Genomic DNA, 18,272 nt, shown 5'->3' on the forward strand with positions numbered 1-18,272 from the left:
TATGACAACCCTCACAAAACATATTCAATTTGACTTTGAATGGAATCCTCAAATTACTTTAATAAACAGAAGGTGGGACTTCCTTTAACCTACTTTTACTCCTGCAGCTCTATTTGCAGCAGCACTCCAAGAATGTTCCATAGCAACCGCCTGAACAATTAGACACCAAGGCCATCAAACTGATCATGACTGTTGATAACTATAGAAGCAGAATAAATCTTTGTTTCTAATGTTCCTTAGTCTTGACATAAAAAAGAACCTAACAGTTCAATGACAACCGAATTATCAATTGGAAACCCTACCAAATTTCGTGTGTATCAATTCCTATACTTATTCATTGTACAATATTTTTCACTTACTTTTGTTCTAAAGGATTCAATACAACAATGATATTGCATTGATGTAGCTTATCTTGATTTGGCAATGGAACTGGCATGCAAAGTCATTCAATAACCCAGTAATGACAGCACTTGAACAACCCCAGTTTACATACCTAAAATTCTACATAAATTATTTACCTATCATGTTGGCACTTCTATCTCCAGAATCACTGTCATTTAAAATTTGAAGCACGATACACAATTTTGTTAGTTTGCATTTCAATTCTGAAGATCTCATGTTTGAATGTGTTTGTCATTTGTTGTTCCAAGTTTCCACTATTGGTCTAAGGTAAATTTTTGCATCTCTGCATACTGTAACAGTTACATAAGATAAGATAATTTTATTAATATCCAACAAGCTTTACACAACAAATATTCAAACTTTGAAGCATGAAAATCTACAGAGAAATTTGAAATAGCCCTTGTTTCTTGCTCTGACAAAACTTTTGCGAGGGAAATTGGGATAGACTATTGCAATTCTTTGTTAAATTTTCACGAAACTCTGCAACTACTTAGATGAATAACTGAAAACTGTAAACTAGTTAACTTTCACCAAGATACAGAGTCCCTTAACAACTTATAAGCAGCGGAATATGAACACAGAGATAAAAACACATCACACAAATATTGACACACTTGTTTCCTCAAGAAACCCAACAGGGAAAACCTGCTTGCTTGATGTGGTAATTTATTGATTGTCTTGGAACAATTGAATCTATTACATAGAAAACTGTCTCACTTGAGAAAACAATCTGCTTTACTCAGAAATCTCAGCTGATATGGTTGATCTCAGCTGGCCTAGATCACTGCTTGAACTCGGCCCTCTAGCTTGTAGTTGTAACCAATCCTCTTCTGCCTCCTTGACTTGCTCTGTAAACCCTGCCGTCTTGCTTCAATTCTGCTCCCGCTTCCTTGTGCACTTGGCAGACTTGTTCCTTGTGCTAATCTCCTATTTTTGTAGCACCCTTCAGGCCCTATTTTCTAGCGCACTTGGGCCATATTTTTTAGCGCACTTCAGCCCCTTTTCTTAGGACCCCAGATCCTCCTTCCTGCGCACAACCAGCTCCTAAATACTTGCACACTTGTTCCTCCTATTTCGTAGGAAACAAGTTCTCTCCACTCTCCACAATCAAGACTCTCACAAACTCGTGAGCTGCTTTGTCTCACAACCTTGTGCACAAAACAATAATTCTTTGTGCCTTCGTCCTCCTCTTTATAGACCCAATTCGTGCATGCAAGAGGTCTAGCTCAGTTTAGAAACTCGAGTTCTGATTAGCGAGTTAACTGAGAGTTCTTCTCCTCCTTACTCCAATCAACACTTGGAGTTCACTGAGAGTTCTTCTTGTCCTTACTACAATCAACACTTGGAGTCTTCACTTGTTCTTCCTTCAATAAACACTAAAGACTAACTCGCTCTAACTGAACATGTAACTGCCACCTCGTTTTGTAGTCAAACTTATGAAGACACTACTCAACTAAAGCTCCATCCCTATGCATGCCATCTTGATGATTATTCCTATAAACTGGAAATAAACTCATACTAATTGAAGTCTAACTCATTAGCTCGCACTCATACTGAGAGAAAGACAAATCGAAGTCTTCATTGGCTAAGGCACAAGCAAAAGACCTTTACTCGCTACATTTTCAACACTCCTTAGTGAGGAAAATACTTTTGGAAGAACATCTTCCACTAGGGTTTGTCTTCAACACCACCAAGTTATCTATTGTTGCAATTGCTCCCTCTGAACTAGAAGACTTCCCTGCTTGTTGTTATGGAATATGATCTGAAGGTTTGTTCCTTCCAACCATACTCCTATTCTAATAGTCTACACCTCAGTCATAAGCACCATGTACCCCATTTACTTTCGTGGCTGCTTAGTCTGGCTGAAGGTGCTACTAGGAGGTCCAACTTTCTTTTGATCCTCCCTAAACAACTCTTCTGCCCACTTGGCTCAAACTCTCTCCCTATACTAGGAGTCATTGACTGAGTGGTTGCCTCCACTCACCCTAGGCTTTGCTCCTCATCATCCTGCTAGATGACCCAACTACCAACTAGCCGAGACTCAAATTGTGATACTAGTTGAGGCTCCTTCTTAGGAGCTCTAACCTACTCTTGCTCTAAGGATTCCCTCAAAGCTCTTCTCTCCTCAACCATCACTTCTCTACTCTGCACACTTTCTACCTTGTTGCTCAAGGGTGGGCCTATCTCTACCTGGAACTTGTAAAGATTTTGCATCCTCACACCTATCTTCTTCTTACATCTAGAAGCTAAGTGCTTGAGGTAAGCCTTACCTCTGTTGAAGATTCTCAAGGGTAGCTACTGAGACAAGATTTTGCTTCAGGCCTAGAACATAGAGGACTTCCCTGAGATGGAGAGGATTACCTGACTCCCTCTGAAAACTGACAGTACCAACACCCCTAGTTGCATACTTGCCATCATTTCCTAGCTCGATCTAAAACTTCATGTCCTTTTCCTTGAAATACTTCCTATTCCTGATCATGGAAGGATGCTCCAGAATCAATGTATCATACATTGTTGTCTGTTGAGCTTGCCATTCAAGCTATCAATGAGAAATCTTTCTCGAACTCAGAAGAAAAACCATCTACCTCAACTAATGCAGTGACGTGATCCTTACTAGACTCCTCCTTCCAATCAAGACACTTAATGGCATAGTTCCCAAACTCATGGCAATGGAAGCACTTGATCTTACTCAAATCCTTCTTCTTCTTTTCACCCTTCTGACTGCACTTGGCCTCTCCTTGGCCCTTCTTGCCCTTGACTTTGCTACCTCTGCCTGTCAAGGCAAAGTTCTGCTTGTCCTTTGTGGTAGTTGATCTACCAACTCTCGTTTCCCTCTAGATTTCTTCTTGAACGCAGTCACTCAACGACCTTTCCCAACTAGGAATATTCTCTCTACCACTTACTACATCCTACAAACTATACCAAGACTGATGAAGTCCCAATAGCACAAGACTCACAAGGTCACTATCTGCTATAGTCACGCCCACTCCACCTAGCTCATCTCGAACCTGAGTGAACATCGAGAGATATGTGATAATGGGCTCTTGTTAGCTCATCTAGATACTTCTTAGCTTCTCCTTCAAGGCAAGCTTCCTGACATCGCTAGAACCTTGATACAGATCTAAGATGGCTTTCCACATCTCATATGTTGTTTTCTTCCCATGGAGATGAGGGATAATATGATCTCTGACCCGCTCAAGAATGATCCTCCTCGCCTTGGTGTCATTCTTGTTAATCTTAGATCAACTGTTGGGGATCTTGAGGTGGTACTATTTGATTTGCCATAAATTCTAGCACCCCATTATCTTCCAACACCACTGAGATCCGCTACTTCCAAGGCTCCCTCTAAACTGTGATCTGCTCTTAGTCCTAGGAACGTCGTATTACGATCCAAAAACTGATCTTCAAAACTCTAGCGCAAGCCTTCTGCCTAATCTGCACTCTTCATTGACTGGTCAATTTGGTGTTGATCTTTATGTTGATCTCTACTCTGATACCATGTTAAATTTCCATGAAGCTCTACAACTTAGATGAATATCTAAAATTGTAAACTAGTTAACTTTCACCAAGATATAGAGTCCTTTAACAACTTATAAGCAGCGGAATATGAACACAGAGATAAAAACACATCACACAAATATTGACACACTTGTTTTCTCAGGAAACCCAACAGGGAAAACCTACTTTCTTGATGTGGTATTTTATTGATCGTCTTGGAACAAATGAATCTATTACAGAGAAAATTGTCTCGCTTGAGAAAGTGTTATGCTTCACTCACAAATCTCAGCTGATATAGTTGATCTCAGCTGGCGTAGGTCATTGTTGGATCTCGACCCTCTATCTCGCAACCAATCCTTTGTTGCCTCCTTGACTTGCTCTGTAAACCCCATTGTCTTACTTCAATTCTGCTCCTACTTGCTTGCACACTCAGCAACCTTATTCCTTGCCTTGATCTCCTATTTCCTAGCACCTTTTAGGACCTATTTTCTAGCACACTTCAGCCATATTTCTTCGCACACTTCAGCCCCTATTTCTTAGGACCCCAGCTCCTCCTTCCTACGCACGACCAACTCCTAAATACTCATGCACTTATTCCTCCTATTTCTTAGGAAACAAGTTCTTTGCACTCTCCACAATCAAGACTCTCTCACAAACTCATGAGTTGCTTTGTCTCACAACCTTGTGCACAAAACAATAATTCTTTGTGCCTTCGTCCTCCTCTTTTCAGACCCAATTCGAGCATGCAAGGGGCCTAGGCCAATTTAGAAACTTGAGTTTTGATTAGAGAGTTAACTAAGAGTTCTTCTCATCCTTACTCCAATCAACACGTGGAGTCTTAACTCATTCTTCCTTCAATCAACATTAAAGACTAACTCACTCTAACTGAACATGTAATTGCCAACTCATTCTGTCGTCAAACTGATGAAGGCTCCACTCAACTGAAGTGTTGATTTTTGGGTAGCATCGGATGTGCTCTAGCTCCGAAATTTCATGGAGGTGCTAGAACACATGAGATCTCCAAGACCCAGAAATCATTTGAAGAAATTCCACGTGGATTGTATTTTATTAAAATAATTAATATTTTTAATGGGGTTCCTAAAGTCTAACTTAGGAAAATTAAAATATTAATGAAAATATGGGTGAGAAGCTTCTAAGAAACAAGGATCAAGTCTAATTTAATCTTAGTCGTTGATTAGAGACTTAATCTCGGTCGTTGAATTCTCAACAGGAAAAGTATAAATGGAGGCCTGGGGTTAGTTTGTGAAGACACACAGAAAGATTGAGGAAATCGATTTTCTGAGGTGAGAAGTTCTCAGGAGGGAATTCGATTGGGAAGATCTTGCAGCTAAGGGGTAGTGACAGTTCGGGAATACAGATAGAGAGGCGAAGATAAACTTGTGGAGGCAGCGCAGTAGCCGAGAGCACTAACGCTGGGCCAGTCTAGGCCCACGCAGCCTTGACGTAGAGCCAGGAGGGCCAGCGCAGAGGAAGAGCTTCCTTCCACGCATAAATTCGGGGAGCTGCCGAAAACTGTCAGAACAACCAGGAACATTGGCGCAGTAGGCAGAAGTGTTGATGCAGAGCCTCAAATAGCTCCACACAGGCCCATGCAGTTACTGCAAAGGGGCAGTGCAGTTGTAGTCAGGGCTAGCCAGATTTGTTGTCAAATCAGCCGAATTCTGCCGGGTGAAGTGAGGTAAAACTCAATCAAGTTCTCCGCCATTGTATTTCTCGATCACTGGTTTGTCAGGAGGGAAACCAGCATTTGTATTCAAAACTTTTGCTTAATAATAGAAAACCCTCAGAGTTGCTGCACCGGTTTTCCCGCATAAGGTTTTTCAGGGACATTTAGTCCAAAAATAAGTGTCCTTTGCATGATTGTCTCATTTATTTTTAGTACTTGATTTGTATAGAGGTGTAGGCCGTAGTGTATTTACATTTATATTTTCTGAATATTTCCGAAAATAACTTGTTAAATGAAGAATACAACTAGGTAATGTAAATCAGTTTACTGCAATAGGATTTCTGGTTTATTGGATTCGTAAATTTTCACATGGTATTAGAGCGATTGCAGATAAAGGAGGACTGAAGCCATCAGCAAAAGAACAGAAGAAAATTTGTGCGTGAAGGCAGCTGTCCCAAATGACAGCGTAGTTTCTGGTCGAGAGAACAGAGGGGTGACGCAATCAACAAGGGAGGCTCACGCAGAGCCTGCGTTAACCTATTTGTGTGACGTTGTTGCTGCAGAGGGCAGTGCAATGATCGTTGGGCCAGCGCAGAGACTGTTGAGTCTCGGTTTTCCAATTGTCAGGGCTAGAGGTGCAACGCAAATTTCATCTAGAGTTGCTGGTGGGGTGTTGATTCTATTGGTGTCGAACAATACCGAGTGGAGCAGAAGCAGAGTAGAGGGAATCAGTTCCTCAGAAGATTTCTTGCCAAGAAATCTAGACTCAATGCTGAGCAACAACAAAGAGAGATCAGAGAAGGGTGGTTCAACAGTTGGTGGCAGAAGGATTTCTGTGAAAAAAAATTGAATTTCAAAGGGAGCTTGTTCCTTAGAGGATTTCTAGCGCCAAAGAAATCCAGATCCGAGTTTTGTTGGGGCAGCAGCAAAAGAGAGAGAAGAGAACCTGTTCAACACTCATTTGAGCAAAGATGTCAGTTAATGGACTAAGGGATCGGGACAGGTTGGATGGAGCATCCAACTTTGTCATCTGGAAGGCCAGGATCCTGGCAGTTTTGGACAAAAATCGCATCAAGGATTATGCCTTGAAGACGGTTGTTGTTCCAGTTGATGTTGATCCTCTCAAGAAGTACGAGGAGGCTCAGGCAAAAGCGAAGTGCATGATCTTGGACGGGATCAAGGATCGTATGATCCCACATATTGTTGAGAAGGACACACCAAGGGAAATGTGGGAGGCCTTGACCACTTTGTACGAGGGAACTTCTGCTCAACGGAAGATGTTTCTTGAGAGTCAGCTAAGACAGTATCAGATGCATAAGGGAGAAGAAAATGATCCCTTCCTTCTAAGGTTGTAAGGGACCTGAGACCAGTTAACTTCTGTAGGGCCTACACCAAATCCTGAATTCATGGTCAAGACTGCTGTGAACGTAGCCACTGAAGACTGGGAAACCTTTGTCCAAAGCATCTTGGGCAAGGCTTCTCACCCCAATTAGGAGGAGATGTGGGCAGCTCTTTGACAGGAAAAGATCAGACGATTAACCAAGGCGAGAAGCAGCAGCAAAGGGATCAGAGCCAAGAAGGAGCAAGAGGAGGATGCAACTCTCGCATCAGCGAGACAGCAAAGGGAGCAGAAGAGGAGAAAGAAGGACATATCCAAAGTCAGATGCTTCAAATGTGGAGAAATGGGTCATTTCGCCACGCAGTGCCCTCAGAAGAAGCAAAGAAGAGAAGCCTGACTCAAAGGTTGCTCCAACGCAAGCTGACAAAGAAGACGATGAGGATTGCGCCATGAGTGCCCATGCACCTCTAGAGAAGACATGGGATGATATTGACTTGTAGCCGAGAGGACTACATGTGGGCAAGATCCTTGAGGTGCCCAAATTCTTGGATCACACACAGCTACGAGAGCCCTTAATGACAATAGCAGAATGACGAGAGTCAGTTGGTGCGAGGGATGATGGAGCAATAGTGGCAGAGCTAGAGTGCCAAAGTCTAAAGCAGCACAATAGAGTGTTGCAGCAGTGCGGAAGGCACAGAGCAGATACAACAACAGTGCAGTAGCATCAGACGGTCAGCACAGATTAGCAGTAGAGGTAGCTTCAGCGTCACGGGTCATCCAGACTGACTAGCATGTCAGCCTTTGGGTGGCCTTTTCAGTTGCTTACTTCTCAGCAACTGAGTTGCAGTGCAGAAGTTAGCAGTGGCAGTGCTATGGGCAGCATGATGCATGTTAAAATTGGCAACTAGGGCCAAACTCCATGTGGGTCATCTTATTTATGGCAGTTAATATTTTTCTTGGACTCCTCTCATCGAGAGGTATAGGATTGATCTAAAGATCATACAATTCCAATAAGTATTCATGGAGTTATGAATTTATTTGTATTATAAGACAATTCGTCAAGGTCGGCCAGCAACCAAATAAACCCCACATGTGCTCAACATTTTAGTATAAAAGGAGATGACTTGATAGTCATTTCTACACACACTTCTATCTTGATTTCTCTCCACCTATCTTGGGTTTTAGTGGAAGAGTAATCTAGGAGCGGAAGCCCTAGACGTTGGAGAAAAAGAAGTTGCCCTAGCCAAAGCAAAGAAGGCAGCCCTAAACATTGTTCTAAGGCAGCCCTAGCGCTATCCTAATGGCACCCCTAAACGTTGTTCTAAAGCAGCCCTAATGTTGTCCTAAAGGCAGCCCTAAACGTTGTTTCTAGGTACGGTTTAGAGCTACAAAGATGTGTGGACAGCAAGGCTACATAAGTGCTGCAAAGATGCGTGGACAACAAGGCTACATAAGTGCTGCAAAGATGCATGGACAGCAAGGCTAGATAGTGCTGCAAAGATGCATGGACAGAAAAGCTATATAAGTGTTGCAAAGATGCATGGACAGCAAGGCTAGATAGTGCTGCAAAGATGCATGGACAGCAAGGCTACATAAGTGCTGCAAAGATGCATGGACAACAAGGTTACATAGCGCTGCAAAGATGCATGGACAGCAATGACATTGTGACATGGCAGCAAATGTACATGGTGCTGCAAAATCATTGGACAGCACAATGATGGGACAACAGCTTGTTGGGACAGCACAATGATCAATGACAATGTGACATTGTGCAGCAGAGATACATGGGACATCTAGTATTTAGTGCAGCAAGTTCATGGTGCTGCAATAGTATGGTACATGGGACAGCATCAACAACAAGGTGTAGCAAGCATAGTGTTGCAAGCACATTGGGACAGCAGTATGGTACTTGGTGCAGCAAGCACATGGGTGATCGCATGGTGCTGCAGTAGTACAAGGTACAACAGTGAGAAACACTGGGACAACAATGCAGCATAAGGTGCGGCAGTATGATGTGTACAACATGGTCATAAGGTCCAGCATTGTAATGATGGGTGCAGTGAGGTGCAGCATGACGATGAGATGCAGCACAATGATAGGTGAAGGAGTCACCTTGGAAAATCAGTTGAAGCAGCATGTCTTCAACTGATCTCATGTATCATCTTCTTAGAGATGATCTATCCTCTTATCTAGATAAGTCAAAGTGTTGACTTTTGTTGTAAATGTACTATCTCTCTCTCTCTCTCTGCTGAACTATTGAAGAACATATAAGAAGAATTGATCAAGGGTTTCCCCACATTGGGCTTTGTCCCTGGCTAACCGCCTAGCGCCACATCTTGTGTCCTCCTGTCTTGGCTTGTCTTCTGCAATTTATGTTTATGCTCTATCTGCAGTTTATTTTAATGCTGATGTGATTGCTAATCTGGAAAAGATATTGAGCTAACTGTGAAAATTGAAATAAATTGCTCTAAGCATAGAACATACCTAAAATTAACATGGTTTCAGAGCTAAGGTGAAGACAAAGCCCAAGCAAGAGTGAAAGAGCAATCACCGAAGACAGTTGGGAAAAGACAAAAGGATCAATGGATTCCTCATCCCTCTTCAAATTCGCCAAGGGTGAAGTCGAAGCAAAGAATATTATGAGAATGGCGCAGCGGAAGCCTCTGATGGCCCACCTAAAGATCACTTCAATGGGAAGTCTGGATCTAAGGGTGGAAGGAAAGGCAGATGCCTTGGTATTAATAAGTCTAGCCATTATGCGAAGGAGTGTCTGAATGGTAGGGACACATCACTTGACGAAGATAACAATCATTCTAGGGACATCTTCAATGATCAGACTCTTCAAGAAAGCAAGGAACCCTAAGTATGAAGAATCAAATGTTGCTTCTGATAAGATAAAGAAGTGTTATCTTGTATTGCCCCTCTCCTTCAAATTCTTTGGGAATCTGGCTTCTTGATTGTAGTGCTTCAAGGAACTTCATCGGATAGAAGGGTGATCTGTCTAATTTAGTAGAGATGGAAGCAATCGCGGGATTATACTTGGAGTCTATGCCACCTATCCCGGAAAGGGTGTAGGGAATGTTAACCCTAGATTGAATGAGGGTAACTCGATTCATTTACAAGAATCTCTTTATGTACCTAATTGCAAGAAGAACTTGATGTCCATTTCAGCAATGGAAGTCAAAAGGTTTCAGGGTGGCATTCATCGATGAAAAGGTACGTGTTTGAAAATAGAATTTTTTAAGATGCTTTTACTCATGGGTTCAAGGTTGGAAATTTGTATCAAGCTGCAGGATGGTCAATTGGAGACCATGTCAATTGTCACATCTCATCTATAGCACTAGAGGTCTACTTATTATGGGGCCCTACCCAATGTGAGTTAGATGGTGACAGGGATCCCTGAATTCAAGAAGAGCATGAAGGTACATGTCCGAGATGTACCAAAGGAAAATATTACAAGGGGACCATTCCCCTCATGTAGTAGGTCCACAGGTTTGGAACAACTCGAGGAGTTTGAGATTCATGATCGGGAATCTCATGTATACAGGTGGAAGAAAGCCCTCTATGGCTTGAAGCAAAACACCCTAGGCATAGTATGAGAGGATTGATAGCTATCTGATGAAGCTGAGATTCACTAGGAGTGAAACTGATCCAAACCATTGCTCGAAGGTTGTAGATGATAAACCTCTCATACCGGCACCTTCTGAGGACGACCTATTTCCGACAGGTGCAAACCCTCTCATTTGCAGAAGTAAGAGGGAGTTGGATTCCGGATGTGGAATAGTAAACTATAAGCCTGTGGCTACCTCGTGGATCTTAACTTTCAGAAATTATATGGTAGCGATGTCGGACTAGATTTGGGAAATTCCTCTAAGTTTCATAAACTCATTCGCATTGATGTTCTTGGTGAACTTCTATCCAGATATGTGTTTTGCAGTTAGCATGATGAGCTCATGTTTGATTGAGCCTCACTGAATTGGTGCCAAGAATCTTCTAAGATGTCTTCGGGGCACAATCTCTCATGGATTGAGATACACTGCCGAAAATATGAAGTTGCATGATTGTTCGAATGCTGACTAGGCAAGCAGTGTAGAGGATCACTAGAGCACTTCTCAGTGTTGGTTCTCTTTGGATTCTGCTTTGATATCATGGATGAGCAGGAAGCAGAAGTCAGTTGCTATAAGCACTGCCGAGACCGAATACATAGCTACGAGTATGATCTCGTATGAAGCTACCTGGTTGTGGAAGCTCTTCAGTGAGCTGTTTGTACACATGATGACCACTGTGATCCTCTGTAACAACTAAGGGGGGATTCGATTGTTGAGGAATCCCATATTCGATGATTGCTCCAGCAAATAGACATCAGATACTACCTTATCTGGGATATGGTAAGTCGATAAGCGAGGAGGCTCCATCGCATTGAGACTGATGTACAGGTCGCGGGCTTTTTGTCAAAGCCCCGGGAAAGGTCAAATTTGTGACTTCGCACGACTTGGAGTCGTTGAGAAACCTTCTTATAAGGGTCCTGCATGTTGCATGCATTGAGCTCTGGGAGCTCTGGGGGGCTTGGGGTACTTACTAGAGCAACACGCGACCATAGGGTGACTCACCTTCCCCTAATGGTGCGCTATGTACAAGGTGAATGGCTCAGCCTTCCCTGTGATATCCCATGGCGACTATGGAACAGGATGATTAGTTCTCCTGTGGGCGGGGATGACTAGTTCTCTCGTGGTGACTGTGCAACAGGATGATTAGTTCTCCTGTGGGTCGGGATGATTAGTTCTCCTGTGGTGACTGTGGGACAGGATGATTCATTCTCCTGTGGACAAGATGATTAGTTCTCCTGTCGAGGCATCCTACCCATGTAGTCTAGGACTCATGGGAAGTACCTCTCATCTGATCAATGAGTAGGGAAATGGGGTTAGGAACCATTAGTAGTACTATCAATGGACTCCTTGTTGTATCTACCGCACTCCCTATGCTAGGATGACCTCCATTGATCTGGGATCAGTATGAGTGGTTTGAGACACTCTCTTGTGATATTGATCTGGGATCAATGAAACTGACTTCGGGTCAGTAAGAGTGGTATGACTACTATGACACACCCTCTTCATATGGAACTAACTTCGGGTCAGTAGAGAATGGTATGAGACATTCTCAATCAATTCTTCTTCTTCATGGTTCAGCAAAGTAGAGCTCAGCAGAGCATAGTGGAGTAGAGCAGAGTAATGTAGGGCATTGATGGTAGAGATAGTACAGTTGGACAAATGGATCAGCGGATGGAGTTCTCCCTAGTTGAGAGGCAGTGTTAAAATTGGAAACTAGGCCCAAACTCCATGTGGGTCATCTTATTTATGGCAGCGGATATTTTTCTTGGACTCCTCTCATCGAGAGGTGTAGGATTGATCTAAAGATCATCCGATTCCAATAACTATTCATGGAGTTATGAATTTATTTGTGTTATAAGACAATTCATCAAAGTCGGCCAGCAACCAAATAAACCCCACATGTGCTCAATGTTTTAGTGTAAAAGGAGATGACATGATAGTCATTTCTACACACACTTCTATCTTGATTTCTCTCCACTTGTCTTGGGTTTAAGTGGAAGAGAAACCTACGAGTGGAAGCCCTAAACGTTGAAGGAAAAGAGGTTTCCCTAACCGCAGCAAAGAAGGCAGCCCTAAATGTTGTTCTAAGACAGCCCTAACGCTATCCTAAAGGCAGCCCTAAACGTTGTTCTAAGGCAGCCTTAATGCTGTCCTAAAGGCAGCCCTAAACGTTGTTCTAAAGCAGCCCTAATGCTGTCCTAAAGGCAGCCCTAAACGTTGTTTCTGGGTACGGTTTAGAGCTACAAAGATGTATGGACTGCAAGGCTACATAAGTGCTACAAAGATGCATGGACAGCAAGGCTAGATAGTGCTGCAAAGATGCATGGACAGAAAGGCTACATAAGCGCTGCAAAGATGCATGGACAGCAAGGCTAGATAGTGCTACAAAGATGCATGGACAGCAAGGCTACATAAGTGCTGCAAAGATGCATGGACAGCAAGGCTAGATAGTGCTGCAAAGATGCATGGACAACAAGGCTACATAAGTGCTGCAAAGATGCATGGACAGCAATGACATTGTGACATGGCAACAAAGGTACATGATGCTGCAAACTCATTGGACAGCACAATGATGGGACAGCAACTTGTTGGGACAGCATAATGATCAATGACATTGTGACATTCTGCAACAGAGATACATGGGACATCTAGTATTTAGTGCAGGAAGTTCATGGTGCTGCAATAGTATGGTACATGGGACAGCAACAACAACAAGGTGCAGCAAGCATAGTGTTGCAAGCACATTGGGACAGCAGTATGGTACTTGGTGCAGCAAACGCATAGGTGACAGCATGGTGTTGCAGTGGCACAAGGTACAACAGTGTTACACATTGGGACAACAATGCAGCATAAGGTGCAGCAGTATGATGTGTACAACATGGTCATAAGGTCCAGCATTGTGATGATGGGTGCAGCATGGTGCAGTGAGGTGCAGCGTGACGACAAGATGCAGCACAATGATAGGTGAAGGAGTCACCTTGGAGAATCAGTTGACGCAGTATGTCTTCAACTGATCTCATGTATCATCTTCTTAGAGATGATCTATTCTCTTATCTAAATAAGTCAAAGTGTTGACTTTTGTTGTAAATGTATTATCTCTCTGTCTCTCTCTATTTAAGTATTGAAGAACATATAAGAAGAATTGATCAAGAGTTTCCCCACATCGGGGTTTGTCCCTGGCTAGTGCCACATCTTGTGTCCTCTTGTCTTGGTTTGTCTTTTGCGATTTATGTTTATGTTCTATCTACAGTTTATTTCAATGTTGATGTGATTGCTAATCTAGAAAAGATATTGAGCTAACTGTGAAAATTGAAATAAATTGCTCTAAACATAGAACATACCTAAAATTAACAACGCAGCATATTAAGAGGGAGTTGCAGTACAGATGTAGCAGCGATAGTGGCAGTGTCATAGGCAGCAGTACAGATTGCAAAAGCACAGTGGATGAGGGGCAGCAAGCCGAGCATCAGCAACACAGAGGACCGATGTCATGGATCAATGTGATACTTCTGCTAGGAAGTATTGCTAGAGCACATTCCTCGCTAAGAGGGAGTGTTGATTTTTGGGTAGCATCGGATGTGCTCTAGCTCCGAAATTTTGTGGAGGGGCTAAAACACATGAGATCTCCAAGACCTAGAAATTGTTTGGAGAAATTCCACCCAAATTGTATTTTATTAAAATAATTAATATTTTTAATGGGGTTCTTAAGTCTAAACTTAGGAAAATTAAAATATTAATGGGTATTAATGAAAATATGGGTGAGAAGCTTCTAAGAGACGAGGATCAAGTCTAATTTAATCTTAGCCATTGATTAGAGACTTAATCTCGGCCGTTGATTTCTCAACAGGAAAAGTATAAATGGAGGCTTGGGGTCAGTTGGAGAAGACACACAGAGAGATTGAGGAAATCGATTTTCTGAGGTGAGAAGTTCTCAGGAGGGAAATCGATTGGGGAGATCTTGCAACTGAGGGGCAGTGATAGTTCGGGAATACAAACAGAGAGGCGGAGAGAAACTTGTGGAGGCAGCGCAGTAGCCGAGAGCACTGACGCTGGGCCATTCTGGGCCCACGTAGCCTTGACGCAGAGCCAGGAGGGCCAGTGCAGAGGAAGAGTTGCCTTCCACGCAGAAAGTCAGCAAGCTTCCGGAAACAACCGGAACAGCCGAAAAAGCTGACACAATGGGCAATAGTGCTGACGCAGAGCCTTAGAGAGCTCCACGCAGGCCCACGCAGTTACTGCGAAGAGGAAACACAGTTTTAGCCATGGCCAGCGAGATTTGTTGTCGGATCAGCCGGATTCTACAGAGTGAAGTGAGGTAAAACTCACTCAGGTTCTTTGTCATTGTATTTCTCTTTCATTGGTTTGTCGAGAGGGCAAATAGCATTTGTATTCAAAACTTCTGCTTAATAATAGAAAACCCTCAACGTTGTTGCACCAGTTTTCTCGCATTGGGTTTTTCCGGGGATGTTTAGTCCAAAAATAAGTGTGTCCTTTGCATGATTGTCTCATTTACTTTTCAGTACTTGATTTGTATAGAGGTGTAGGCTGCACTGTGCAATGTATTTACATTTATATTTTCTGAATATTTCCAAAAATAACTTGTTAAAAGAAGAATACAAGTAGGTAATGTAAATCAGTTTACTGCAATAGGATTTCTGGTTTATTAGATGCAGAAATTTTCACATGAAGCTCCAACTCTATGCATGCCATCTCAATGATTATTCCTATACACTGGAAATAAACGCATCCTAACTAAAGACTAACTCATGAGCTCACACTCATACTGAGAGAAAGACAAATCGGGGTCTTCACTGGCTAAGGGACAAGCCAGAAGACCTTTACTCGCTACATTTTCAACATTCTTCATAGTGAAATGCAGAAGAGATGGCAATGACTGGGGATCGATTTAAATATTTTCAAATTTTGAAAGAATTATATTGGTAGTAAGTCATTCTTAGTCAGTTTAGCAGATTTTTCTAGCAACTCCATCACTTTTATTTGATTGAGACATTTTGTTTCTCAAGAATGACGGAGAGCATGATCTTACAGAAATTAGGGCTGTCGTTAAAGCAAATAACTTCAAAGAAATGTGCAATTACTAGATTTCTTTAGTATGCATGAAAGTAGACTTACATAAGATTGTAATAGAGTTTCACATTCAAACAAAGGAATCTTAACTGTTCTACCTGGTCTGGACTATGAATGAGCCACAAAAGATAACCTTAATTCCAAAACATCAAGAAAACAATGTTTGTGGAATACTTTGTGGAGAACATAAGTTGGTAGTTCTTGGGATGGGTGACATTTCCAGAAGTGCTGGTTACCAGATGCAAGTCCTGCAGGTCGTGACTATTGGGATGCGTGACATTTCCAGAACCGCTGGTTACCAGATGCAAGTCCTGGAGACTATGATTGATGCTATGTGATTCATTTCACTAGTTTCAATGCACTTCACCCCACTTGATGCAGTTTGTTCTAAGTGGACTATTCAAAGTCATGAGAGTTGGTCTTTATGACTAATGTTCATGAAGTGATGCAGTTTGTTCTGAGTGGACTATTCAAAGTCATGAGAGTTGGTCTTTATGACTAATGTTCATGCAATATGGTTACTACATGACTAACTTACTCCACACAGTTAAATCTAAAAAATAGTATTTCATATGCTACATTATGAAAGGATCCCCCACATGTGTGTCTAGTGTTTGTTCTTTGAATGCAGCAGATCCTGTTGTGTATTCAAGGAAGATAGCAGTGACAATGACAGCTCACAACAAAGCAATGCCAGAACAAGCTTGGTCGTAACTAAGAATGGCCAGTTGCCAGTGGACAGGGAACTGATGACTCAACAGGAACAATTGCAATCAGTAAAATATTAAAAAGGACCAATAGAATGTTGATGATAATAGCTCAGGCAGGTACTTATGCACAAGTCTAAGTGTCTAGACATGTGGAAGTCTCTTAATTGACCCTTAACCTTAGCAATTACTTTAATTATTAAGTAATTGACTTTTACAAGATAAAATGAGTTAATCTAATGAAATGCAAAAGGCTATTTGCATTAGTGAATTAGATGAATTTCAACTGTTGATCTCAAGTGATGTTGAAATCTAATCTCAACCGTCAATCACTTTGGAGATTAAGGTTGTGGATATGTCAAAAACTAAAACTTTAAAAAGCAAGGCTAGGCTAATGGAGAAGACACATCTTTGAGCACAAGACACAGTGAGATAGTGAGATCTCAGTGACCAGATATAGGAAGACTTTCATCCAAGTATACAGGGTTTCAGGAAGAGTGCAAGGGGCAGCAAGGGAGAAGGATCCAGATCAGCCAAGCAAGATCTGCAGAGGAAATGATCAGCTGGATCATTTCCTCAGAGGGGCATTATCCCACGAGGAGACCCCTTGTATGGTGTAGATTATTGTTAATGAAACAGCAGATTGACAGAAATCTATCTCTGCATGTCTATGAGATTGGTGTATTAATTTGCTTGCGTTGTTTATCTTTTTTTAACATGTTAAAATCTCAGCTGTGCTTTTTATTCAGTAGATCTGGATAATAGTATTTTACAGCAAAGAATCTGCTAGGAAATAATAAGCCAAGTTGCTGGGATTAGGAAAATTTAAAACAGAAACCAACAAAAAGGGATGCAGTCACAATAGATATGTCAGCAACAGAAAAATATCAGAAAGAGCAATGGTATCAGTCTGAGAAAACATAATTACTCATTGATGTGTCCTTTTTGGTATCTAATCTGGCCCAGATGACTGTTCGATATTAAAAATCGACAAATGCAATTGCAACAAGCATTCTTAGTGTTAATTTTATACAAATTATAATTAAAATAAAAAAGGAATGAATAATATAAGCTCATGTGAAATGTCCAAAAATCCATCGAGAAGCCTTCAGGTCTCAGTCTCTCAATGAATTTATCTATAGAGGCAATATCAAATTTATTTCAGCCGCATGAGGTCCAGACATGATCACCAGGTGGAGGCATATCACCTTCCTAAATGTCTCATTCAAGTTCATTCTGCCCATTGTCATTAGGCTTGAACACACCAGGGCTATTAACAGCCAATACAACCTTGATAACATCATTGCCACCTAGAAGGACATGGACCAGGCCTGATGCATAGCCCATGATCTGTTTAAAAAAATTGATTTTGACAAGGCCTATGACCAAATAGAGTAACAATGCATTACAGCCATGCTTCATACGTTGGACTTTGGCCCATTCTCTATTAACACTTTGAAGACCAAGTTTGGAAATGCCTCAGCCTCTCATACAATCAATGGGATCAAATCAAATGACATTAGTTTCTACAAATCAATCAGGCAAGGTTGTCTGCTCATCCCATCTGATTGCCTAGAAGGCTGACCAAAGAAAAAACTTAGAAGTATCCCTTTGCCCAGCACAAAACACCAATCAAATGATTAATGTTCAGTTTGCAAATTATATGTTTATTACTTGAAAGTGTAGATGAGGAGTCCTTCAACAACACACCAGAAAGCAAAGATATGGGGTCAAAAACAATAATGATTCCTTTCCTTCAAGCAGTCAAAATTCAATGGGCCAATGTAGATAAGATAAGATAATTTTATTAATGTCCAACGAATGACCACAAAAGTAGGTCAATGGGATTATAGGATACTTCTAGTACGAGTATAATGTGGGAGTGCAAAGTTGCAAACACCACCCCTATGCCAAAGCTAAAACTAAGACAAAATGAAGTAAAG

The 18,272-nt window shown here is 41.8% G+C and overlaps 1 protein-coding gene across 4 annotated transcripts in view; it reads right to left on the bottom strand.

The window, feature by feature from the left end:
* The window catches only part of LOC149184280 (uncharacterized), a 219,133-nt gene that overhangs the window by 46,126 nt on the left and 154,735 nt on the right, over positions 1-18,272 (bottom strand). For all 4 annotated transcript variants that reach the window (XR_016257253.1, XM_089417429.1, XM_089417428.1 and 1 more), the window contains exon 8: positions 94-150. Coding sequence is in view for 3 of the 4 variants with exons in the window: in XM_089417429.1 (XP_089273555.1) it covers positions 94-150 (57 nt within the window). In the remaining variant the exon portion in view is untranslated. The remainder of the gene's footprint in view (positions 1-93; positions 151-18,272) is intronic.

The sequence above is a fragment of the Pinus tabuliformis genome, chromosome 3_2 (genome assembly GCF_031772625.1).
Source record: "Pinus tabuliformis cultivar Carrire ecotype Pingquan chromosome 3_2, CPIR1, whole genome shotgun sequence".
NCBI classification, from domain to species: domain Eukaryota; kingdom Viridiplantae; phylum Streptophyta; class Pinopsida; order Pinales; family Pinaceae; genus Pinus; species Pinus tabuliformis.